Source organism: Oncorhynchus mykiss, chromosome 25 (genome assembly GCF_013265735.2).
Source record: "Oncorhynchus mykiss isolate Arlee chromosome 25, USDA_OmykA_1.1, whole genome shotgun sequence".
Lineage (NCBI taxonomy): Eukaryota > Metazoa > Chordata > Actinopteri > Salmoniformes > Salmonidae > Oncorhynchus > Oncorhynchus mykiss.
Window position 1 is genome coordinate 29,960,418 of NC_048589.1, and position 26,526 is coordinate 29,986,943.

Here is a 26,526-nt window from a genome sequence, read left to right on the forward strand (position 1 = left end):
GAAAAACATTAATTGAGCCGAGTTGGACTTACGAGGAAGTTGGTTACCCAGACAGTGTTGAGAAAAAGTATGAAAGGAAGAGAAATCTGCAGCCCAGATGGAACCATATTCACTGTATAGAGTACTACTTTGGGCCAAAGGTCCCTGTACACCTCATCCATCCCATCTTACTTACATTATTAAGGACTGTAAAAAGCGCTTGCACTAGGCCACTGCTGCACATTTCATAGGGGGAGATGGTGTTCTCATCCTTGAGAACCACAATCAAGTTTTCCAGAGCCGTTTTCATCAAGTCTCTCCATGTGTTCTCTCCCTCGATACACTGCAACAGAAACAAAACAGCACATTTAGCTTTCACTGAGTCATCAAACCAAGCCTACAGCTTCAGACAGAACCAAGAAAACAAAACGACTACATATCACAGAGTGAGTCAATCAAAATATCTACTTCGTTTTTTAAAATTAAAGTACCAATTTACTGTAAATTGCATTAAGGCGCACTTTCCATAAAGTGCAAGTAGACGTGAATTGATGTCAATGTGTGTTGTGTGAGTGGATCAGGGCGATTCCCCCACCTACCGGTCTGTTGGTAATCATAATGTTATCCGACTCTGACATAAATTTAGGTTAGAGTTGATGTGCTTTTCCCCCCTACCTGTCTGTTGGTATGCAGCTCCCAAGCAGACTCCAGCTGGGTGGCGATGTTCCTCAGGGTGACCACCACCCCTCTGGGCATGCTCTCTACCGCCTTGAAGTGGTCATCATACAGGTCTCTGGCCATGGTCTTCACCTGCGTTTCACATTTCTAGCCATTTAGCAGACACTCGTATCCAGAGCCACTTACAAATCAGTGCATTCAACTAAGGTAACACAACCACACATCACAGAAACAGACAGAGGGGCTCTAGGCTCGCTGGGTGTTAAGGAAAAAGTGAGGGATAACTAGCATAAAACTGCTGTTAGGCTTGGGCTGTATACCAGGGGTTTTGGAAATAGACACAGGATGGTTTTTCCAATACTGTTGAAACTATTTGAACTTTTTATACATTGGAATATTTGCAGCTACTTTTTAAGTAAAATACATAGTCAACTTGTCAAATATATGTTAGGAGATAGAGAAGATTGTGTTCTTCATTTCACCTGTCAGATGATTTTTCATTATGAAGCTTACAGGTAGTAGTACCCAGTCATGTAGTGTTAGTTTACAAGCACACAATGACTAGACCAGAGCCTTATGAGTCGCTCAATGTTGTGCAGCACCTGCCAGGTGATCTAGTTACGGTATGGAATTCACAACTAAATGTTTGCCAGCTAGATATCTTATAACTATTAAGTTAACTGTCTAAAATGTGCCAAATGCTCTGCAGTTGTACATTTGGTTCGCTAATGTAGTAGCTACTTAGCTATCTAGCAAAGAGGTTAGCTTCTTCCAAAATATGTCGAATATTAGTTTTGTGCGTGCAGTAAACTGGGAGTAGCATTTTTTAGTTATTGTAATAACAGCATGAGCTGGGATGTCTGTCCTGAAAATAGTTTAGGTCAGAGACTGTATAAAATGATCGTTAGCATTTTCTATGGGATTTTATATGTACTTGTTAGCATTACTAATCTTCGTGTTGCAAAGGCTCAATGGAGTTTATAAACAGCGCCCCCTGTGTTTAGTGCCGGTATTACCTAAGATCCTGGTATGGAACAAGGCTGGTATGAAGTTATGACAATCTGGATACTGCCCAAGTCTACCCGCTGTTATATAAAACAGAAGAATGATATGGCGGCTAAACGAGATGGATAATATGTAATGTGCTCTAAAGCAAAAAAAAAAGGTGTCCCTGTGACAATAGACAAAGTAATCTTCTCAATTCAGGAAGCTGGCTTTAAACAACAACAAAAATACTGCTGAACAGAAGACGGACTCAACCACCTTTTGTTTTGTTTTCTCCAATTTGGATTTGAGCTTTCTTCCCCTCTTTCCAGTCCAGCCAGTCACAAATTCAGACCCTGTACAACACAACACAGAGAAGGAAAACATTAAGACAATTCACATCAAATGCAGGGCGGACTGGGAGATGCACTTAATGGCTTTCCACTAGCCATCACCACATCATTATTAGTAGAGGATAACACATTTTTCTTTATACACACATACACACTACATGACCAAAAGTATGTGGACACCTGCACGGTGAACATCTCATTCCAACATCATGGGCATTAATATGGAGTTTGTGCCCCCTTTGCTGCTATAACAGCCTCCACTCTTCTGGGAAGACTTTCCACTAGATGTTGGAACATTTCTGTGGGGACTTGATTCCATTCAGCCACAAGAGCATTAGTGAGGTAAGGCACTGATGTTGGGCAATTAGGCCTGGCTTGCAGTCAGCCTTCCAATTAATCCCAAAGGCTTTCGATGGGGTTGAGGTCAGGGCACTTTGCAGGCCAGTCAAGTTCTTCCACACAGATCTCAACAAACCATTTCTCTATTCACCTCACACTGTCCACCAGGGCATTGTCATGCTGAAACAGGAAAGGGCCTTGCCCAAACTGGCCACAAAGTTGGAAGCACAGAATCGCCTAGAACGTCATTGTATGCTGTAGCGTTAAGATTACCCTTCACTGGGACTAAGGCGCTTAGCCCCATTCAAACCATGAAAAACAGCACCAGAAAATATTCATCATCGACCAAACTTTACAGTTGGCATTATGCATTTGGGCAGGGGGAGTGGCCTACCACGTCACAGCTGAGCCATTGTTGCTCCACTTCACAATAGCAGTAGTTACAGTTGAGCAGGGCAGCTCTAGCATGGCAGAAATTTGACAAACTGTTAATGTGCCTATGACAGTGCCACGTTGAAAATCACTGAGCTCTTCGGTAAAGGCCATTCTACTGCCAATGTTTTTCTTTGTAGATTGCATGGCGGTGTGCTGGATTTTATATACCCGTTAGCAACAGGTGTGGCTGAATAGTCAAATCCACTAATTTGAAGGGGTGTCCACATACTTTTAATATAGTCTCAGGGTTTCCGTTAGCCGGTATTACCCGGCTTTTGGCTGTAATTAATTTTAAAAGGCCAATTGTCCGGGAATAGAAAACAAATCCTATTGAGATAATGCTTTATAGTCTATTAATTGATGGAAATACATTTGACTGGTTATACTTACTGGTCTATGAGTTCATTTGCATAATTTAGTGGAATTAAATTGGAGGGTGTACATTCATTATGGATCTTATTAATTTTTGGGCCATGATTAAAATAAGCTACTCGATATATCAACTGGCAATTTCAGTGCACTTCTCATTCGCTATTCAAATGCTGAGGCAACAGTAGGTAGGCTTCAGCGTGCCACACAACACTTTGCAATGAGCTGGAGGCAGTATGCATTTAGAAAACATATGGCTACCTAATCGTTGAAACCAGAATGTGGCACTACATGAGACATCATCTTGCTTTAAAGTAGCCTAGGCAAAACCCAACCATATCTGTAGCGAAGTAGAGGCTCCTCAGAGGTGGAAGGGGAGGACAATTCCTTAGTGAATTATTATTTATATATTTTTATAGTGAAACATTGTCATTTTTAGATAAAACTATACTATAAAACATGTTCACGTCACCAAATAATTTATTAGAACACATTGTTTTGCAATTAAGGTCTACAGTAGCCTCAACAGCACTCTGTAGGGTAGCACCATGGTGCAGCCGAAGGACAGCTAGCTTCCATCCTCCTCTGGGTACATGGACTTCAATACAAAACCTAGAAGGCTCATGGTTCTCACCCCCTTCCATAGACTTACACAGTAATTATGACAACTTCTGGAGCATGTCCTCCAACCTATCAGAGCTCTTGCAGCATGAACTGACATGTTATCCATCCAATTAATCTAGTAGTGAAAGTATAAGCTACAGCTAGCACTGCAGTGCATAAAATGGGTTGAGTAGTTGACCCAAAGAGAGAAAAAGACAATAGTTGAACAGTTTGGAAACAAATGAATTTCTCTTCCAAGACATGGTAAGCTTTTGGTTTTACTCATTTTTTGCCACTGAGACCCATCGGTGGAACTGCTAAACTGCTTACTGATTGAACACTGTACTGAATGCTTGTATTGGGTTTACTAATGTGTTAGTTCTATTAGCTATGTTGTCTATCACATTACTTTAGCTAATATGGTGACAACAATGTAGGCTATGTCTAGGTTATATGGTTTGACGTCCACAAGTGAAGGAAAAAGGTGAGAGGAGAGCGTGTAGAGGTGAGAAGGAATACAACGTGGCTGCTATGAAAGTAAACTGTGTGTGTGTGTGATCAGGGGTGTATTCATTCCTCCTATTCTGTTGAAAAACATTTCTTAAAAACAGAAGCAAACGGAACGAAACAGTGATAAACATATCTTAATTTGTCCAATAAAAACTCTAATTTGCAACTGTTGGACTAATAATTACACCCTAGATCAGCTAGATGCAGGCAGGAGTGTGAAAGGCGGTATTGAATGTGTCACTGTCTGCCCATGTGTCACGGTCTCACCTAATTTCTCTCTACACCTATGTTGTAAACTTTTCATAGGCTAAGTTGTAGCAACCTCATGATGGGTATAGGAACATTTTGTAGTAGCCTAAACCTATTCAAGTTACATTCAACTGGGTGAATGGAATATGAATGACAGGCCTCCAATATGCTGTAATAGAAATAAAGCCATGCTCATGAAACAAAACATTGTCCTATCTTAAAAGGCAATTATTTTATTTCATTGTCCATATCCTAGTGCTTTGTGTGCATTACTGCACTAATAATGTTAAGAAATAGTTGATCAACATTTTAAGCGAAACGTTCTGATGTATTGCATCAGATTCATTGATTTTTAAAAGTTGTATGAATTTGGGATCTATAATCCCACAACTGTCCGTTTGGTCAGCTTGTCAAGAAAGAAATATCCAAATAGCCTAGGTAAACTGTTCTACTATTGGGGTAGTAGATTGACATAAGCGCCGCGTCCAAAAGGCTAATGGAATTAAATTGCCAAAATGATAGCCTAATTAGCATACTCCTGTCTTTACAGAAATAAATAAAAACAGTTTGGAAAGAGAAGACCATGACAAAAATACTAATGTCTTTTAGTTATGAAAATGATCAACTTAATTGAGTGAACAAGCGAAGGCCTGTAGTCTATCTTATTGGCACCAGCAGAAAACATCGGCCATATCCCCAGTGAGTGTGCAGTGCGCATATTCACTTGATCATTGTTGGGTCAGTGACACATAAAAGTCTGTCCTAAAACAATAATTTCCTCCTCCAGTTTAGATGGACGTCATATTCTATTTATCTCCCCTTCTCAGAGGCCTAAAAAAAGATTCTGCTGTCTCCAGTCATATAAAGTTTAGTAGAATTGCATGACGTAGGTTTCTTTCTTTGCACAGGAAAAACATCTGATATAGCTTATAGTCCAGGCCTCTACACTACACGCTCAGCCATGCAACAGTGATTGAGTTATATTAGCCTAAATTATGACTATCCAATCTAATCACATTATGATTAGCAGGCTGTTACATAAGTCTGCAAATGCGATGATGCATGGAATGATTTATTATAAAGGTGCATTTTTACGGTGAAAATGTGCTTCCGAAACATGAAAGTCACACGCAGCCTATGTATAGGCTAGTGATTTTGCTGTTCATTACTGGGGAAAAGTAATTGTGTGCAGTAAGGACACACATCATCGCCTTCTCGATTTGCATGTTCTGTTAAGTTTAATTACCATAATATAAAATGTGATTTTTGTCATTCTGAGCACCGTGTGTCAGAATCAGGTTATGGTAAATTTCTCAAAAAGTCCAGTAAATTAAAATTCTGCCAGTCAAACGTCCGGACACACATTTTCATAACGGAAACCCTGAGATGAAATAAATAAATAATAAAATGAGAGAGATTAATCTATAAACAATTTAGGCACATTTAACTACAGAATTAAATACAACAAAATGATATGATCTATATGCACTGAAGTTCAAACTAACAGACCTAGTGATGTTTCAGCGGTGAAGGAGTGCTTCGTGCCCCTGTTGGACTCAAACACGAAGCCGGGCAGGTCCTCCTTGAGGATGGTGGCCTGCTGTCCGTCAGAGTTGTGGATGGCGATCTCTCCCTCCTTCAGGCAGGTCAGGGACCAGTTCCCCACCGTCAGCTTGGTGGGACCCAGGGCAGACAGAATGGGCTGGCTGGCTGTCACAGGTTTCACCTGGCTCCGGGCACGCTGCAGCTTCTCCAAAAACTCACTACGACTTTCTGGGTGGGTAGTACAACACGGTTATTCACTTGTTACAACTGCATGTATGCGAGTGGAGGGAGCTCATTCTGGCCTCAATTCCAAATAAGAGATGGAGAGGAATAAGTAACTAGTTGAGGAAAGTTCAAGTCATAACATACCAGGTCGATTGAGAAGGTATGTAGCTAGGTCTACCTGAGCTGTCGGAGCCTCCCTCGGGGCTGCCGCTGGAGTACATGGTGGCCAGCTTGCCGTCCAGGATGAAGCGGAACCATCCGTTGGAGCCGTTGGAGAGCTCCAGGGCTGCAGCATCACTCCAGATGTACAGGCAGTCCCTCCCCCTGATAATGGACCAGTCACGCCAGTGGTAGGGCTTCCCCTGCTGCACCTCTTTGGCATCCTCCTGTGGCTCATCCTCCTGGTGGAACCAGAGACATTTACTTTACATTTTAGTCATGTAGCAGACGCTCTTATCCAGAGATTGTAAATCAATTTTCTTTGCGGAACACTTTTTATTACACAGAAATCACAAAGCTCTATCAGTGTATATTTGAACTGCATTATGGTGTTCTTATTGCACCTTCTCTGGTTTGGACACCTCCTCGTTCTCATCGTCTGAGGTGGGTCCAGCCAGAGTGGACACCTTGTTGATGACGCCCAGTCTAGCCAACTGGTCCAGGAAGACATCTCCTCCTTTGTCCACCAGGTCTCTGATGATCTGCAGTGCCAGCAGGTGACCGTCATCATCGTCCTGTACAGGAAGAGACACCACATTTAACTTAGCCTGTGGATTACTAGAGAGCTGGTGCAACTAAATTGCTTTTTAACAGGCATTCGGTTATTGGTGGACGTTGTTAATAGTGGAGGATCACACACACACACACATCTTGAACACACACATACACAAAGAGATGGATGTTGTGTAGTGCCGTACCTCCTGATCCAGTACGGTGGCGGTGATCTCCACTAGCACGGTTGGCAAGTTGTGACCGGCGTCAGAGTCACACACCTCCTTCAGCAGCACTTCACAGCTGTAGTGGATCATCTTCCTGATCAGAGCCAGGCTAGCTTTCCTGTAAGGGACAGAGGGACGACATGTTAAAGCACCAATGTCACTTTTTGGGCAACCTGACCAAATGCCCATAGAAATGTGAGTTATAGATCTGTCATGATCATTGAAAGCAAGTATAAGATGCATAGAACAGATCTGTGTCATTTTTGAGTCTTTTGCTTTCGGTTTTGTACACCAGCTTCAAAACAGCTGAAACTACAATATTTTTGATTAATGAAAATATATTTCACAGAGGTTTAGATGGTACAATGATTCTCTGAACGAGAAACTGAAATTAAGCAAACTATTAGAATTTTAGCAACCAGGAAATGGAGGTACGATTTCTGCATATTGCACCTTTAATGCAGGGGTTTCCAAACTTTTTCAGCTTGACAGTATTTCAATCTGAAGACATTATGGTTTGAAGTGACTAAAATGCTTTAGAAAAGGGATTGAGAAGTTCAGAAGAGCATCAGGCAATAATGTTGTATGATCTCTATGTAGAAAATAACCTTATTGTTGATGACGTTCTTTCCCCCCTAGTCTGATTTAGAGCCTGGTCTTGTCCACTCGGTGCTAACAGCTTGTGGGCATAGTAGAGAAACAGTACGTACGTGTTCCTGAGAGTCTTACAGTATCTTTCAGTGATGGGGTCATAATATTTTGTAGCTTAAAAAAGATAGAGACACGTGTAGGGAGAAAAAATAACTCACTCGGTTTATTACAATAGCATGTAGCGGCTACCAGAGGTTACGGTTCTATGAACCAACCGCAAAACTTCTCTCGCAACCCCATTTTCAAATCACACGACCCATAGTTTGGGAAACCCTGTGTTAATGGATTTGTATGTGTCCCTATTCAAATAAAATTGCATTCAGGAACTCAGTAATATATACATCTCTGTGAGTTTAGACAAAGGTCCTTTGGTCAAGTTACTCTCAAAGTTGTGCTTACCTAATAGAAGGTAGCATGGTTTGCTGAAAGGTTTGTGCAAATACTGGTAGCAGCCTCTTCAGGTAGATGGGGGCCATCTCAGGGTCTCCTTTGGGTTCGCTGCCCTCCTCCTCCTCGTTCAAGTCTTTCTTCTTCTTGTCCTCTCCTTTGTTAACAGGGCACATCCAGTCTCCTTCAGAACAAAAGAGAACAACAAATTGTGAAATAACCACCGTCCTTTATTCTCTGATGGGCATGAGCCACTGACGACCAAGGATTTTCATGGAATCAGTCGGCAGCACAGCTGTTAATATATTGTTAGAACTCACCAGGAGACTGGAGAATGGCTACCACCTCACTGTGGCCACGCTCCCTTGCTTTGTCCAGGGGAGTTTTCCCATCTTCATCTCGGAGGTCAGGGTTGGCTCCATGTCGCAGTAGAGTCTATAGACACATAGAAAAATGCTTACTAGGGGAACTTACTGTATCTGCCTGTATTCCCAAACAACATATAGAGGATAGGGTGCACACGCAAAAACTTTATCCTATGTTTTCTTTACATTCATTGAATTCAATATACACCAAGCAGCCAACAGTCCAGCTGCTGGGCCTTTATCAAGGGATGTTGTTGGAAAAAACAGCCGTTTGAGCGTTAAAAGAGATTTCCTCTCAAGGTTAAAGAGACCATAGCTACCTTTGCTACTTGAGGCCGTCCAAAACAGGCAGCGTAGTGGAGGGAGGAGGACCTCTGACCTCTGTTGACATCAGCACCTCTCTCACACAGGAACTCAACCTGGGACATCAACCACAACAGGGGTATTTCAACAGAGTCTTGATAATGAAGGCACGCAAAGAACAACTTTTTACAACATTTTGGAACAGACGTGTATTATTGGACTCTCCTTATTTCAGTCCATTTTCTTCTGTTTGGTGCCAAATGAATACAATAGTGTCGTGGTCTGGTTTCGGGGTGACAAACAAGCCATTATGGAACCAAACCATAGTAATCTGTCTGCATTAGGCCATGCATACAGTTTGTTGCTATGGACACCTATTGACAGAACCTTGAGTACTGAACCCATTCTTGCAGCACAACAGGGAAGAGATGCTGTCCTTAAAAGGATACTTTGGGATTTTGTCAATGCCACTTATCTACTTCCCCGGAGTCAGATTAAGTCATGGATACAATTTTTGTGTCTCTATGTCCAGTATAAAGGAAGTTAGAGGTAGTTTACTGAGCCAATGCTAACTAGCATTACTGCAATGACAAAGTACCTTCGGAAAGTATCCCTATGGTGAAGCATGGTGGCGGCAGCATCATGCTGTGAGGATGTTTTTCAGCGGCAGGAACTGGGAGACTAGTCAGGATCGAGGCAAAGATGAACAGAGCAAAGTACAGAGATATCCTTGATGACAACCTGCTCCAGAGTGCTCAGGACCTCAGATTGGGGTGAAGGTTCTTCTTCCAACAGGACAACACCCTAAGCACACAGCCAAGAAAACAGCCAGAGCCCAGACTTGAACCCGATCAAACATCTCTGGAGACTTGAAATTAGCTGTGCAGCACGGCTCCCTTCCAACCTGAGAGCATCTGCAGAGAAGAATTTGAGAAATTCCCCAAATACAGGTTTGCCATGCTTGTAACGTCATACCCAAGAAGACTCGATGCTGTAATCACTGCCAAAGGTGCTTCAACAAAGTACTGAATAAAGGGTCTGAATACTTATGGAAATGTGATATTTCCGTTTTTTATTTTATTTATACATTTGCTAAAAATGTCTAAAAAGCCGTTTTTCTTTGTCATTATGGGGTATTATATCGTCGTTGTGGGGTATTGTGTGTAGATTGACGAGGGGGGAAAAACGATTTAATCCATTTTAGAATAAAGCTGTAACGTAACAAAATGTGGAATAAGTCGAAGGGTCTGAATACTTTCCGAAGGCACTGTATATGGGTATCTGCATTGCGCTAGAAAGTAATTGTTCTAGAGCTAGTTAACAACTTCCTTCAACTGCGCGCAGAGACATAAAAATGGTATCCATGAGCTCATCTGACTCTGGGGAACTAGATACAGTGCCTCATTTCCAAAATATATCTTTAATCCCCCTGGCACAATAAGCCATTCTGTTCTGTTCGCATGCGTAATGGTCCCCATAATGTATTGGGTAATCTCTGTAAAGAGATAGAGGGATACGAGACTCAGTCTGAAATAGCTTACCATTTCCTGTGTGCCAAACGCAGAGGCCCAATTCAGAAGAGTCTGCCCGACGTCATCCATGAAATTCACTTCAAAAGCTGCAACATAGGAACCATTTTAAGCAATTGAATATGCGTGTGCAATAACAGACACTTTTCATAAACATGACACATTTACCATTATGCAAAACAAACGGCTGAAATTAATTAAGAAAAATTGCACCATTACACCAGATTGGACAAACTTCCTCTGCCACATCATCATGTGCCCTAGCCTCCTGACAGACCAACATATAGGATATATCTGGGTCCCAAATGGTGCCCTATACCCTTTACAGTGCATTACTTTTGAGCCAATACTATCCACCCACCCACCTCCGGTGTCGATGGCATCAATGAGAGCGTCTGTGTCTTTGCTGCGGATACAGTCGATGAGCTGTCGGTGGGAACGCTCCCCGGAGCTGTCCAGCCGTCGCAGGCCCGGGATGCGCCCTGTTGAGCCAGCAGTGGATTTGGGCAGAGCCTTGCGGCCCTCGAACAGCAGCACCAGCAGCAGGTCCACCAGACGCATGGTGTCCAGAACACAGCGCTCGTCCCCCTGCATGGCACTCTCCATGGAGTCAGGCAGAGCAGAGCGTAACAGATCCTATACACACACACACACACAGGAAACACACACACAGAGAGACAAAACAAAAACACCACTTCTATTATTATCCCATTATTCTCTTATACTAGTCACAGTGTCACTTCAGAATAGCTCTTATTACAATACAGTTCTCTTCACTAATATATTCTGAAATTAGATCCTTTCAACATTTTATGTTATTTTTATTACGGTTAGCTTTCAAGATATTGCAGTTCATATATTAAAATTTGTGCCAATAAAATTGCTATGAAATACATTATGAATTCTTACTAATACAGAAATGTGTCCCAGAGTGCTCATAACACCAAATACAGCTACCACAAATCAAACTGCAATAATTTGACAAGGCTAAGGACTTAAAATAAAAGCCATCTAATAAAACTCTTCTCAGTAGTCTCTGAGATATGAGCTGGTCCTTAAAGACTCACATTGAGAAAAGTATTTTGTACCAACAATGGGCAATTTGATTTGTAAATGTTTTTTTTTTTTTTTAACAATACTAAATGTAAAATGTCCTTACATGAGTGACGAGGGGAGAGCCTCTGCACAGCGTGGACAGCAGGCTAACGATGGTGGACACCTGGTTGGAGAGTTTGGAGTCGGCGGCGGTGGGTTGGGCCCCAGTGGAGGTCCGGCCTGGCTTACAGGTGGAGGAGGGACCGGAGACCGTGCCCCCTGCAGCCGCCATCCGGGACAGCAGCTCCTCTGTCAGACCGTGCTTGGCCAGTGGCGCGGGGTCCACCCCTCGACGGGTGAACCGGTCCGCCAGGGAGGCAAAGCAGCGCAGAGCACCGTCAGACACCTGTCAATCAATGGGTTGCATTTTCATCAATAACAATGCAATCATTTGCAACTAGACCTTCAAGCTTCTTTCCAGTGATAATTGATTCAATTTATATAACTGATTGGATTTATATACCACTTTTCCAGTAGTTCAAAGCACTTAATATAGAAATGGGGAAAACTTATTCATCCACCACCAATGTGCATGAATGACCACCCCCCCAACCGATGACCCCTGAGTGGGTGTGCCATTCACCTGGTGGTCTTCGTGTTTGAGAAGACTGGAGAGGGACTCCACGCAGGTCTCCAGAGAGGAGTCCTGGGGCTCCATCTTGCTGCACAGGCGAGACACCACAGACATGGCAGAGTGCAGGGTGTCCTTATGGACCAGATGACCGCTGTCCCGGATGAAGCTAAGCACACAGTTCAGACCCCCAGCCTCAAACACTGCACCAGACTCCCTGGTACAGATCAGCTCCAGCACCTGACAAATGACACCACAAATAGTCAGCAGAAGAATATATTCATAAATGATTATTTATGATGCGCGGCCCATTTTTTACTATGGATTTCACAACGAGGACTCTGCACCTGACTACTTTTGAGTATGAGCATGTTCTGTAATATTCTACCACATACATAAACCCTTCCTAAACCAGATATATATATATATATATATATATATATATATGTTGTGAAACATGACCTACATATTCAAGAGCTAATTTGAATAAACTCCTCATACGCATCTTGTGATTTGAATAAAAGGTCCCAGGTAAAGAAAGATAATGTTTTCTTGCAGGGCGTAACATGTTATTTTTTCTTCCACCAGCAACTGTGGCAAGTAGATGAAAAGAACTCTACCAGCCAAAATATTTTTTTGTCATAATTACATTTTTTTTAAACAACTGATGACCATGTTTTGTAATGTTTCTAAAACAATACATGTATTAATAAGTAATGTGCTAAATTTAAATGTCATATTTTCTTTTAACCAAAATATCCGATTAGACCAAATGTTCAGCTTCCCCTTTAAGGGTGTGAGATTAACGGGGCCACTGGAGTCATGTCACGTGTGTCTGTATGTGTGTGAGATTTGGGATGTGACTAGTAGTAGACAGTGGCTGCAGTCCAAATTAAAAGTCGACAGCCCTTGGCCCTAAACCCTCAGCCCTTGAATGACGTATTACATCGTCACATCAGAGTGTACCTTAAATGTCCCTTGCCCAAGCGAGGGAGAGTGATGATCGGAGAGATAACGTCCTTGGTGGAAATCTTGAAATTGAGCTTAAAAAACAACCAATCTAAAGCTATTATTGTGCCTAGCAAGCTAACGTAGCTAGTTAGCACTCCTGTCAGGTTGCTAGCTAGCTAGTTACTTATAGCTGGCTAGTTAGTTTTATAGTTTGGTCATTTATTCCAATAAATTTCAGAATCCCCAAAAATCTGTTTCTAAAGCTAACAACGTTTTATAGGCTCCTCACTATGAGACTAAGCCAATATGCCAACACTAAAATCAATGTCATCTATACATATTTTTTTTGCAAGACAGCATCATAAGTTTCTCACATTCCAAAAATACAGCCACGTTGATTAAATGACACCGTGCCACCGGAGTTTGATACGCGACTACAGTTTGCATTGAATTGTGGGTCATGAGTAAATTAGACCAACATTGATGCCTGTGCATCCAAAAAAATTATCTATCAGCACTTCACTCACAGTGTGCAAAACTGTTGCTGCGCGAGGTGGGATGTAGTATTCGTATTTCTTGGTGTGATTAGCGGCTATGAAACAAAACAGCAGAAATACTGTGAAAACAGCTACTTCAGCATTTTTATGCTAGAAATCGCACATATGCTCATACTTGACTTTTGACCATTTTTTTTTCACAAATGCAAATGTAATGCTCGCACTGTAGAGCCCTGAAAATTGACCTCCCGCCAACGTGACTGGTGAGGTAGACATTCTTACTAGAGGTCGACTGATTAATGGGAATGGACGATTAATTAGGGCCGATTTCAAGTTTTCAAAATCGATAATCAGCATTTTTGGACACCGATCATGGCCAATTACATTGCACTCCACAAGTAGACTGCGTGGCAGGCTGGCTACCTGTTATGCGAGTGCAGCCAGGAGCCAAGTTAAGGTGCTAGCTAGCATTAAACATATCTTATTAAAAAAAAAAAATCACTAGTTAATCACTAGTTAACCACACATGGTTGATGATAGTACTAGTTTATCTAGCTTGTCCTGCATTGCATATAATCAATGCGGTGCCTGTTAATTTATCATTGAATCATAGCCTACTTCGCCAAACGGGTGATGATTTAACAAGCGCATTCACGAAAAAAGCACTGTCGTTGCACCAATGTGTACCTAACCATAAACATCAACGCCTTTCTTAAAATCAATTCACAAGTGTATATTTTTAAACCTGCATATTTAGTTAATATTGCCTGCTAACATTAATTTATTTTAACTAGGGAAATTGTGTCACTTCTCTTGCGTTCTGTACAAGCAGAGTCAGAGTGTATGCAGCAGTTTGGGCTGCCTGGATCGTTGCGAACTGTATGAAGGCTATTTCATCCTAACAAAGACAGCCAACAAGCGCATTTGCGAAAAAAGCAGAATCGTTGCACGAAATGTACCTAACCATAAACATCAATGCCTTTCTTAAAATGAATACACAGAAGTATATATTTTTAAACCTGCATATTTAGTTAAAAGAAATCCAGGTTAGCAGGCAATAGCACGCAGAGTCAGGGTATATGCAACAGTTTGGGCCGCCTGGCTTGTTGCGAACTAATTTGCCAGAATTTTACAAAATTATGACATAACATTGAAGGTTGTGCAATGTAACAGGAATATTTAGACTTAGGGATGCCACCATTAGATAAAATACGGAACGGTTCCGTATTTCACTGAAAGAATAAATGTTTTGTTTTCTAAATTATATTTTCTGGATTTTACCATATTAATGACCTAAGGCTCGTATTTCTGTGTGTTATTATATTATAATTAAGTCTATGATTTGATAGAGCACTCTGACTGAGCGGTGGTAGGCAGCAGCAGGCTCGTAAGCATTAATTCAAACTGCACTTTACTGTGTTGGCCAGCAGTTCTTCTCTGTGCTTTAAGCATTGCGCTGTTTATGATTTCAAGCCTATCAACTCCCGAGATTAGGCTGGCAATACTATAGTGCCTATAAGAACATACAATAGCCAAAGGTATATGAAATACAAATGGTATAGAGAGAAATAGTCCTATAATAACTACAACCTAAAACTTCTTACCTGGGAATATTGAAGACTCATGTTAAAAGGAACCACCAGCTTTCATATGTTCTCATGTTCTGAGCAAGGAACTTAAACGTTAGCTTTTTTTTTACATGGAACATATTGCACTTTTACTTTCTTCTCCAACACTTTGTTTTTTGCATTATTTAAACCAAATTGAACATGTTTCATTATTTATTTGAGACTAAATTGATTTTTATTGATGTATTATATTAAGTTAAAATGAAAGGGTTCATTGTTCATTCAGTATTGTTGTAATTGTCATTATTACAAATATATAATATATAATATATCTAAATATATATATATATAAAAAAAAAAAAATCGGTATTGGCGTTGCAAAATCATAATCGGTCGACCTCTAATTCTTACCCACCAATACCTAAATCGACCCGCATTTGGCAGGTGTTCATTTTATGCCCTGAAGCAAACAGTTGATCACATAAAAATAAAAAAGCAAGGGAATTGTTTTTATAAAGTAGAACAAAAACGACTTCTCCACAGCGGTGTAATGCTCCCACAGTGTTTAATAGAATAATGCTTCAAGCCCAAATTCTAAATAAAAGCGTACCTTGACACACTGCTCGGCCAGGTCTCTGCTGGTCCTGTTGTTGAGCTCCACCACCACCAGGCGGTTACACAGAGCCTTGATGGCCCCGTCCACGCCCACGATCCTGCGGGTGCACTCAGCCGACACGTCCAGGTAGTATGTGATGGCACGGGCCGTCACCTCCAGCACGTTGTCCGGGGCGCTTTCGTCCAAGAAGATCTTACACAGGGCGGGGAGGAAGGTGCGTGGGGGACACCTGGGGGACAGAGGAGGGCATATATAACCTTTATTTATATAGGTTATTCTCAATGAGAAAATCTATTTTGCAAGAGAGGACTAGCTATATAAACATAAGCATCCACGAACGACTCAACAGTAACCAAATAAAAAGGCTTGTGCCGTCATTATAGGCAGTTTGTATAAGCGCGACATTGTCCTCTCAACAGTATGACTAATGCTTGAGATGTTTGTGAGATAGACAGTTGACAGTGTGTGTTGGTGACTCACGTCTCGAAGCAGCGGTCCACGTTGTCAGACATGAGCAATAACATGCAGAGCTGCTCCAGGGCGATCAGCTGCATGTCCCTCTCATCTCCCTGGCCCATCTGGAGCCACTCCAGCAAGGTGTCTGGGTCCACGTCCGCCATGATTACCCCCCTGCTACAGCTCCCTATCTGGCACCTAGCCCAATCACTGCTGTGGGCTGAGCTGGGGACTCATCCGCCGGATGGAGAAAACACAGACAGGTCCAATCACTGCTCCCTCCTGTGTGTCATGTAGTCTTCCTTCACCTGGGGTGGAGAGGTAGATGGGGGGGAGAGAAAGAGAGAAAGCTGGCATTTAATTTAATCATGACTGGCTCAATTTGCAGTTGCCAAAGGGATTACGTTGGGCAAATCAGAGCAACAAAGGTTTGTAGCTAGTTCTTGTGACATCTGAAACATGGTAATTGCTATAAATAACTAAGCAACAGTAACTTTTCCTCTCAGGAAAATAACAGGTTTTGGGCCTCACTTCTCTGGGTACTGTATGTAACAATAATTTAAAAAAATGGGACTTCAAGAACCCAAAGTCACTTTACAACATAGAAATCAAGAATTACAAAAATAAAACAGGAGTCAAAATAAACATCAGACTAAACAAAAACATTAATAAAAAGAGGGGTGGGCTCAAAGATGGGAAAGAGTGATGTATCAGTGTATGGAGAGGGGAGGGTTGGGTTGGGATACGAACCCGGTCTAGGGTAAGGAGGGGGTCGGGATACGAACCTGGTTTAGGGTAAGGGGCGGGATTTGGGTTGAGATACAAACCCGGTTTAGGGTAAGCGGCGGGATTTGGGTTGGGATACGAACCCAGTTTAGGATAAGGTGCGGGATTGGGATACGAACCCGGTTTAGGGTAAGGGGTGGGATACGAACCCGGTTTAGGGTAAGGGGCGGGTTTGGGATACGAACCCGGATTAGGGTAAGGGCGGGATTGGGATACGAACCCGGTTTAGGGGCGGGATTGGGGTTTGTAGTGTATTTCTTTGCTTGTATGTGGGTGGGGGCGCTTTAGGAGGGAATGAAAGAGAATGATGGCCTCAAGAGTTACAAATGGGTGGGGGCGCTTTAGGAGGGAATGAAAGAGAATGATGGCCTCAAGAGTTACAAATGGCTGGAGGGAGGGAGTTTCAGTGCCTAGGAGCAAGGCAAGATGGTGAGGGCTTTGTAGGTCAGAATGAGGATCTTATCATCAATGCATTGGGAGACAGGGAGCTATTGGAGTCGACAGGGGTGAAGTGCTGCCAGGATTTAGTGTGGGTCAGGAGTCAAGCTGCAGACTGGAGGTATCATCTCCACACAATACTGAGTTCAACTATTTTCGGTTGGGGGTTGGACTATGTTCATTAGGACTTGAAACAGTAAAACAGTGTCAATTTGTTAGAGCCTGGATGGCTATAGGATAAGATAATTGGGGTAGATCCTCTTATCAACAGATTCATCACAAATTACCAGAGAACATTTGCGGTTTCTATAACTGGCAACTACTGACTCCCACCGAATTGTCTCCCAGACGTTTCTAGTACTTGTGTAGGAATTAGCCCTTTGTTCCATTTATTTTGAGCCACCAACTGAATATCCAGAAAGGATAGCCCAGTACTAGGTAACGTTTATCTATCTTACATCTACAGTCTGACAATGGACACACTAATAATCTCCTTACTTTTGACATTATCATTATTCAAGTAGCTAGCTAATGTCACAAATCCATTATTATTAGTAACACCAGAAAGTTCAGCAAACATAAACAGGTCTTTATATAGACCTAACTAACTAGCTACAGTAGCTAGTTAATTCCATGACTTGGTTCGCTTTTACTGCGGAGAAGTTTAGCAAACGTAATTTACTGACGTTACAGTTGTGAAAGAACTGCTAGTTAACGTTAAGTGGCAGCATAACAATTTTACAAAACAAGTTATACTGCATAGCTAGCTAGCGTAAACAACCTAACGTTTGCTATAAGGCTTGGCTACACTTAGCTAGGTACTGGCTAACTAGCCCAGTTCTATCAACATAACGTTAGCCATCAGTCCACGAAGACAAAAAACGTATTACCTGCTGTAGTTAGCTTACTGTTAGATGACTAACGTTAACGTTAGCTATATTTAGCTAAACGAACGTTAGCATTTAACCGGTAATTGTTAGCTAATACAAGTCAATTACAATTAATTCAAGAACTACTACTTCATGCTCAACGACATAATATATCAAACACAGCAGACTGTATAGGAGGACGCCAACATTTGCGTGTTATTTTGGTGTCTGTACATCACTAGACAGCTAAATTAACGTTAGCCTACCGAGTCAGATTAACAGTAGTTAGTCGCCTAAAATCAAACAATGAAACTGATACAAGAATTACTAACATGTATATTCTGAGGTTTGAATAATACAGAAGAGTTCAAAACATGGTCGTAATACAATGTTACAATGCATGGCCTGACCATCAACACATAATCCGCGATGATTCAGTTCCAAGAGAGCCCAAGGCCGCAACACTTCTGTCAGTCATAACACGTAGGAAAAACTAGGTTGCTCGGTTTACAACACAAACATAGTAGATACACACTCACCGTCTTTCAGATGACAAAAAATAAAATGACAGTCGATTAAATACAATAGTGCGTTAAGGTACAATCCAACCTAAGGGGAATAAAATACTTAATTCCCAGTTATTTTTACCGAGCCATAAAGGTCAAAGTGGACAGTAATGCAATATATAAATTCAGGCGAAATGGAGAGCGGTCGAGGTAACGGAGTTGGCTCTCCGTCGTATGCATCACGAGGCTACGCAGCGTCCTACTGTATTCTCTATTCACGGGCTGACAGCATTGCGGCTGTATGCCAGGGGGCGCTAGCTACAATACGTGGAAAAGCACAGAGACCCCATTTCAAGAATTACTTTATTTGTGTAAAGGATGGACCTACAGTTCCAGTCAAAAGTTTGGACACGCCTACTCATGTAGAATAATAGTGAAGACATCAAAACGATTAAATAACACATATGGAATCATGTAGTAACCTTTGTCATCAAGGCAAAGGGTGGCTACTTTGAAGAATCTAAAATGTATTTTGGTTTGTTTAACACTTTTTTGCTTACTACATGATTCCATATGTGTTATTTCATTGTTTTTATGTATTCACTATTATTCTACAATGTAGAAAATAGTAAAAATAAAGAACAACCCTGGAATGAGTAGGTGTGTCCAAACTTTTGACTGGTACTGTACATACTCAATTGGTATCATTCATGAATATTGCAGTCAGTCAGACAGAAAATGCAAAATGCAGAATACATGCATACAGAATGCTATCATACCCTTACCCACATTATTTTCTAATGGCAGTGGGTGAATAAAACCAAAATGTGTTGTATTCATTGCTTCATTTGTCGTTGTCTATATGTTATAGACAACGACAAATGAAGCAATGAATACAACACATTTTGGTTTTATTCACCCACTGCCATTAGAAAATAATGTGTTAATTGTACCCAATATTTCTATTTGTACAGTTTACAAAATAAATGGCCAGGCTAACATTTTACAGTATCCTCACAGGCACAAAAGCAGTATGAAAGTGCTAAACAGCCCGAGCAAAAACCAAGCTGAAAGCAGGATAATGTCCTCCATACCAGATAAAAAAAAATTGCATACATTTTTTAATTTGTTGTGTTAACTTTCTGAACCACCTTCCCACGATTGACTGATCCAATATTATACTGTCAATTCAATTTTAATTGCATTAGATTGAAATTCGATGCATGCATCCATTTCATAAACCACTATTCTGATGAGTGTATCTTTGGAGCAGAATTTATTTTGACATACATTCTATCACACTCAGCAACCCAGGATATTTATGTAGGGTAATTTAACATGAACACTGAGAGGATTATGCTAGTAACGATAAAGTGACGCTGCTAACTGACTGCTGGCTATGTGGATCTCAATGCAGCCCTTTTAATGTAGTCAGTGACCATAATACAGTGCTAAAATTATGTGCCATCAGAGACTCTGGGTTCGCGCCCAGGCTCTGTCGTAACCGGCCGCGACGTGGGTTCGCGCCCAGGCTCTGTCGTAACCGGCCGCGACCGGGAGGTCCGTGGGGTGACGCACAATTGCACTAGCGCCGTCCGGGTTAGGGAAGGCTTGGCGGGTAGGGGTGTCCTTGTCTCATCGCGCACCAGCGATTCCTGTGGCAGGCAGGGCGCAGTGCGCGCTAACCAAGGTTGCCAGGTGCACGGTGTTTCCTCCGACACAATGCTGCGGCTGGGTTGGATCCGCACTGCTTAAGAAGCAGTGCGGCTTGGTTGGGTTGTGTATCGGAGGACGCATGACTTTCAACCTTCGTCTCTCCCGAGCCTGTACGGGAGTTGTAGCGATGAGACAAGATAGTAGCTACTAAAAACAATTGGATACCACGAAAAAGGGGTAAAATACAAAATAAAAAAGTAGCGATAAAATGACGCTGCTAACTGACTGCTGGCTATGTGGATCTCAATACAGCCCTTTTAATGTAGTCAGTGACCATAATAAAGTGCTAAGATTATGACCATTATAATGTTAACTTAATAGCAACGTTTTGATTGCTGGCTGGACATGTAGTTACAACATTAAACTGTATGATAAGTGCAATGCCATTTCAAGAACATCAGTGCAGTGGTTCTATTGTTCTGTGGACACACTGCTCTGTACAGTTCAATTAGTCTTAAACATCTAAAAAAAAACATGTCAGTACATGGTAGTTTACATTGATTGACCTGTATTGCTATGGCAATTCAAACCTAAGTTGTGTTGGAGAATGAATTTAACACTGATATGTATTTTTCTTCAACAATCTCCAATTATGACAGTAGTGTGTATGTATGTATCTCTTTCAGCTTTGAAAATGTCTGTATAATATATGTATAGACTGCCTCTCTACATAATATGATGACAGCCATTCAAATGATATGACAAAACAAATACTGTAGACATCCAATCATGGATGCCAAGCAAAGTTTAGATGTGAATGAAACTGCTGTGGTTAGAGGTGAACTAATGTTTCCCTCACTGATTGAGCAGGGGTGTGTGTATTCACTAGGAAGCAAACAGGCCGAAACAGAGAGGGACCTACCTGAATTTGTCCATAAGAAATACTTGTTTTCCTTTTCCGTTTTGCTACAGTCCAAAATGTTTTGCTACACTTTGCACTAATGAATCCTCCCCACATAGGATATGACTAACCACAGACCTTTCCCTGTGTCAACCTAGCAGCAGCATTTGAGCTCCCTGGTTAGGGATCTGTGTTTGATGATGACATTGGTTTTACTCTGTTGTCATTCCCTCATAGAGGTTAAACAGTTAAGATGAACACCTATTCTACCATGAAATTAAACTATACAAAGTCATACAATTATTTTTACGGCACTGTCCTTGATCTGTGTCTGGCTTTAGTGACTATTAAAAATATTAATGCGGTAAGAATCCTACTATGGCCTCCCGAGTGGTGCAACGGTCTAAGGCACTGCATTGCAGTGATGAGGCGTCAATACAGACCCGGCTGTGTCGGAGCCGGCCGCGAATGGGAGACCCATACAATTGGCCCAGCGTCGTCTGGGTTAGGAGAGGGTTTGGATGGCCTTGTCCCATCATGGTCTAGTGACTCCTTGTAGCAGGCCGGTCGCATGAAAGCTGACTTTGGTCGTCAGCTGGACGGTGTTTCTTCCAACACATTGGTGCAGCTGGCTTCCGGGTTAAGCGAGCAGTGTGTCAAGAAGCAGTGTGGCTTGGTAGGGTCGTGTTTTGGAGGACGTATGACTCTCAACCTTTGCCTCTCCCGAGTCCATACGGCAGTTGCAGCGATGGGACCAGACTGTAACTACCATTCGGATATCACAAAAAGGGGTAAAAAGTACAAATAAATAAAATAATCCTACTAAGATAAATTGACAGTACGCACTAATAATGACAACATGTGGGTGTTTCTTGTCTGCTCATGATAATTAAGCATTAATTTCGGTAAATATAGGCTCACAGGAAATTGGTCTTGAATTGAATGCTGGGTGAGGTCTTGCTGGGTACATGGGGCTGTGTGGCCTTGGTATTGACACTATCTTGGCTGCCCTTGACAGCAGCCTCCAGCCTGGCCTTCATGTAGGGTGATGAGGCCATCAGGGCTTTGAAGACGGACGAGTGCTGGGGGCCGATGCGCATTAGGTCCTGCAGGCCCGACCCATGCAGGGGCAGAGGACAGGGCGTTCTCATCCAGAAGACAAAAACTTAGGCTGGGAAGGAGAATGGCCACCAACTAGGAAACTGGAGGTCAAAGATCAAAACACAACCAAAATAAGACTATGCATCATGGGACAGAAAGACAGAACAATTGGAAAGGAAAGAAGAATATCAACCAATCCATATTTGACACCCATTATCCAACCTGGGAACATATTATTGTTTTCCACTTCAGCATCTAGAAAAGCTGACGAATAATACTGACCACTAATGATCACAGTATTCGGGAGTCTGAGGTAACTTAGCCTACTCACTGTGTGTCTCGTCTGCAGCAAATACCAGAGCCTCCAGGGTCCTGACTCCATTCTGGATGGCCTGGAGCACCTTGGGGCCCTGGGGCCTCCTCCTCTCCACCCCCTGGAGGTGTCCCACCACACAGTCCTCCAGGGCCTGGATGAAGGGCACCACCCCCGTCTGGCTCTGGTACACTGACATCAGCAGCTGGTAACTCCTTCTGAACACCTGAGGAAGAGTAGAGAGCTGGTATAGAGTCAATTGTGAATAACGCCTTTACATATGCTTTACATATGAGAATCAGTGGGGAGAACCTCTTTGCATTGAACGCTTGAAGAGAATGTAATACTGAGGAACTTAGAATAGTAGAAAAGTTGACTCTTAAAATACTTTTATAGTCATCATAAGACAGTGAGTCACCAAGGAGTCCTAAAAAGCCTGTCTTGTGCTTTCGTTTTGTATTACTGCTGAACTATTTAGTGCTGAGTTTCTACAGGGTCTTTAGAATCCAGGATGTCTTGAAACTTGTCTATGCAGCATGTCTGCAGTGGCTGGGCTGTGGTGACCTCAGAACTGGCAGACAGCAGGAAGATGGTGAGAGCTGTCAACAGACTGATCTCAGCTCATCTGTTAACAGAGACAGGGACACAAAGATAATAATTCATCCAGTTAGAATCTGACTGAACTTAATACAATTTATAATGGAATTGTGCATTCTGAACCGTATTTTGACTTGTAAAACCCAAGACCAAACTTGGAATGTAATTAAGGAACTTAAAATGGGATTGTGCATGTATAGACTTTCAAACTAAAGGCCATGCCATTTGATGTAGGCTGGTTTGTGTGATCAAGTTCTCCTTGTGATGTGGCCTCCCATGTCATAACTGACTGCGTGTGTATGTGGAGGGGAGGGCGGGGGGTGATTGGTTGTGTGTGTGTGCATGATTCTGTTTTCTATGTGACATGCGGTCCCATTCCGCTTCGTCCCTGACTCCGTACCCGAGTCCCAGAAGTCCAGCAGGGTGGTTGAGGGCACAGTGCAGCATGTGGGCCCAGGCCCCGCAGCTCTTCTCTGAGCGACTCATAGGGGAGGAGGCACTACCTGGCCCCAGAGCCCCAACACCACAGGGCTGCTGGACTAACTCGCTCAGCACCCCCATCAACTGTAGGCAGGATGGATACACTACCTCTGAGGGGAGAAGAGAGAGGGTTTAACTATTAACCACAGGTTAACCACAGCACAATAGAAAAGACAAGGGAGAGGTGAGGAGGAGAATGTTTAATCAGCCTATCATCTGAGTGATCATTCTTTAAAACAAGATAAAGTTGTTTTTAAATTGCTTTAACACATTCATTTGCAAATGAGTATTAGTCCATTTGTGAGTCATGTATTGACCATTACTGATCAAATAATCAATCATTCTCCCTGAATCAATCTCACGATTAATCATGGTCTTGACCTACTCTCTGTGCTGTTTACTTACTGACTTGGTTGAGTTTAGATGGAATTAATTAACCACAGTCCAGGATAGTATAGCAAGCAGGCCTAGCTTGGCTTACCCTCATTGGCCATTGAAGGCCAAAATGTCAATCTTTTAAACTTAAAAATATTTTAAACCATAAAAAATACACATTTTTTATGGTGAGCGAGCGTTGCGCCTTTTCCTGTCCAATGAGGTCAGACAGGATGGCCAGAGCAGCCGCTACCAGTATGCAATCACTGTCACAGACTCCATGCCGGTCCTCCCTGGCCCCCACAGGCCAGCTTGGGGCTGAGCTAGGGAAGTTTACGCACCAGCACATACAGGCACAGCTCCAGGGCCCCGAATCAGGCCGCCTGTGTCCTTCTCTGCTGCCCCGTCATCCACTGGGAGAAAGTGACACGTTTCAACAAAATACAATGTCCTACCTTGCAGTGGTAGAATACATGTGCTAAAGATGGTAACGCTCCCCATCATCCACTGTTGCTCCCTATCATTGCTGTTTCTTCATTGATCGATCAAACAAGGCAGGCAGGTCTTCCTGTTCCACACTCTCCCTCATTCGATGATATTCATAGAAAGCTGCCCTTGAGTCAGTGTGACTCCAAACAGAAAGACCATACACAACATAGGCAGTTAGTAGAGAAGCCGTGGGCATGCCCATTTCTTCTCACCCAGGATGAGGTGGAGTCGGTCGGAGCTGATGTCCTCAGGGGACTTGATGGAGGCCAGGGAGGTGGACTGGCCCATGGAGGTGGGGGTGACGGTCCGTGACAGGTTGGCAGGGCCGTCGTGAACCATGATGAAGTCAGTGCTGTTGAGCCACAGGGTCGTGGCCTGGAAGATAGGAGCCCAGGAACTGCAGTAGTGGGGTTTGGCCTGCTCCATTGTCTCTGCTGTGCAGAACGTCCCTCCTGACAAACACACACAAAATGGTTAAACCAATGCAATATCCCATCCCAACTACAGGCACACATCGATTAATAACTCAGAGCATCTACCGACATTAACTACTCTCTACCCACATTAACTGCCATTGACCCACATGATCTACCATCTACCCAGTGACACAGACAACTCCACCAGGCCCAGAACATGACCTGTAGCCTGTAGTGCTGTAGTAATGTCCTGCTAGTGTCCTCACCTGTAGCGCTGTAGTAATGTCCTGCTAGTGCCCTCACCTGTAGTGCTGTAGTCATGTCCTGCTAGTGTCCTCACCTGTAGCGCTGTAGTAATGTCCTGCTAGTGTCCTCACCTGTAGTGCTGTAGTGCTGTAGTCATGTCCTGCTAGTGTCTTCACCTGTAGTGTTGTAGTCATGTCCTGCTAGTGTCCTCACCTGTAGTGCTGTAGTCATGTCCTGCTAGTGTCCTCACCTGTAGTGCTGTAGTCATGTCCTGCTGGTGTCTTCACCTGTAGTGTTGTAGTCATGTCCTGCTAGTGTCCTCACCTGTAGTGCTGTAGTGCTGTAGTCATGTCCTGCTATTGTCCTCATCTGTAGTGCTGTAGTGCTGTAGTCATGTCCTGCTAGTGTCCTCACCTGTAGTGCTGTAGTCATGTCCTGCTAGTGTCCTCACCTGTAATGCTGTAGTCATGTCCTGCTAGTGTCCTCACCTGTAGTGCTGTAGTCATGTCCTGCTAGTGTCCTCACCTGTAATGCTGTAGTCATGTCCTGCTAGTGTCCTCACCTGTAATGCTGTAGTCATGTCCTGCTAGTGTCCTCACCTGTAGTCTGTAGTGCTGTAGTCATGTCCTGCTACTGTCCTCACCTGTAGTGCTGTAGTGCTGTAGTCATGTCCTGCTAGTGTCTTCACCTGTAGTGCTGTAGTCATATTCTGCTAGTGTCCTCACCTGTAGTGCTGTAGTGCTGTAATAATGTCCTGCTAGTGTCTTCACCTGTAGTGCTGCAGTGCTGTAGTCATGTCCTGCTAGTGTCCTCACCTGTAGTGCTGTAGTGCTGTAGTCATGTCCTGCTTAGTGTCCTCACCTGTAGTGCTGTAGTCATGTCCTGCTAGTGTCCTCACCTGTAGTGCTGTAGTCATGTCCTGCTAGTGTCCTCGCCTGTAGTGCTGTAGTCATGTCCTGCTAGTGTCCTCACCTGTAGTGCTGTAGTCATGTCCTGCTAGTGTCCTCACCTGTAGTGCTGTAGTAATGTCCTGCTAGTGTCCTCACCTGTAGTGCTGTAGTAATGTCCTGCTAGTGTCCTCACCTGTAGTGCTGTAGTCATGTCCTGCTAGTGTCCTCACCTGTAGTGCTGTAGTAATGTCCTGCTAGTGTCCTCAC

At 42.9% G+C, this 26,526-nt stretch overlaps 1 protein-coding gene across 5 annotated transcripts in view; it reads right to left on the reverse strand.

Annotated features, from left to right (window-relative positions):
* The window catches only part of LOC110505770 (E3 ubiquitin-protein ligase HECTD1), a 37,407-nt gene extending 18,299 nt beyond the window's left edge, over positions 1-19,108 (reverse strand). For 3 of the 5 annotated variants that reach the window (XM_021585201.2, XM_021585200.2, XM_021585203.2), the window contains exons 1-17: positions 18,829-19,106; positions 16,221-16,504; positions 15,735-15,969; positions 12,121-12,348; positions 11,602-11,883; positions 10,808-11,078; positions 10,455-10,531; positions 8,931-9,029; positions 8,566-8,680; positions 8,258-8,429; positions 7,187-7,325; positions 6,833-7,003; positions 6,448-6,670; positions 6,009-6,272; positions 1,921-1,997; positions 655-789; positions 176-322 (exon numbers count right to left, since the gene is read on the reverse strand). In XM_021585201.2, coding sequence (XP_021440876.2) covers positions 176-322; positions 655-789; positions 1,921-1,997; positions 6,009-6,272; positions 6,448-6,670; positions 6,833-7,003; positions 7,187-7,325; positions 8,258-8,429; positions 8,566-8,680; positions 8,931-9,029; positions 10,455-10,531; positions 10,808-11,078; positions 11,602-11,883; positions 12,121-12,348; positions 15,735-15,969; positions 16,221-16,360 — 2,775 coding nt within the window. In that variant the 5' untranslated portion in view covers positions 16,361-16,504; positions 18,829-19,106. Of the gene's footprint in view, positions 1-175; positions 323-654; positions 790-1,920; positions 1,998-6,008; positions 6,273-6,447; positions 6,671-6,832; positions 7,004-7,186; positions 7,326-8,257; positions 8,430-8,565; positions 8,681-8,930; positions 9,030-10,454; positions 10,532-10,807; positions 11,079-11,601; positions 11,884-12,120; positions 12,349-15,734; positions 15,970-16,220; positions 16,505-18,828 lie in introns of all 5 variants that reach the window. The other 2 variants (XM_021585204.2, XM_021585199.2) reach the window with 2 other exon arrangements.
* Between the last annotated feature and the right edge of the window lie 7,418 nt (positions 19,109-26,526).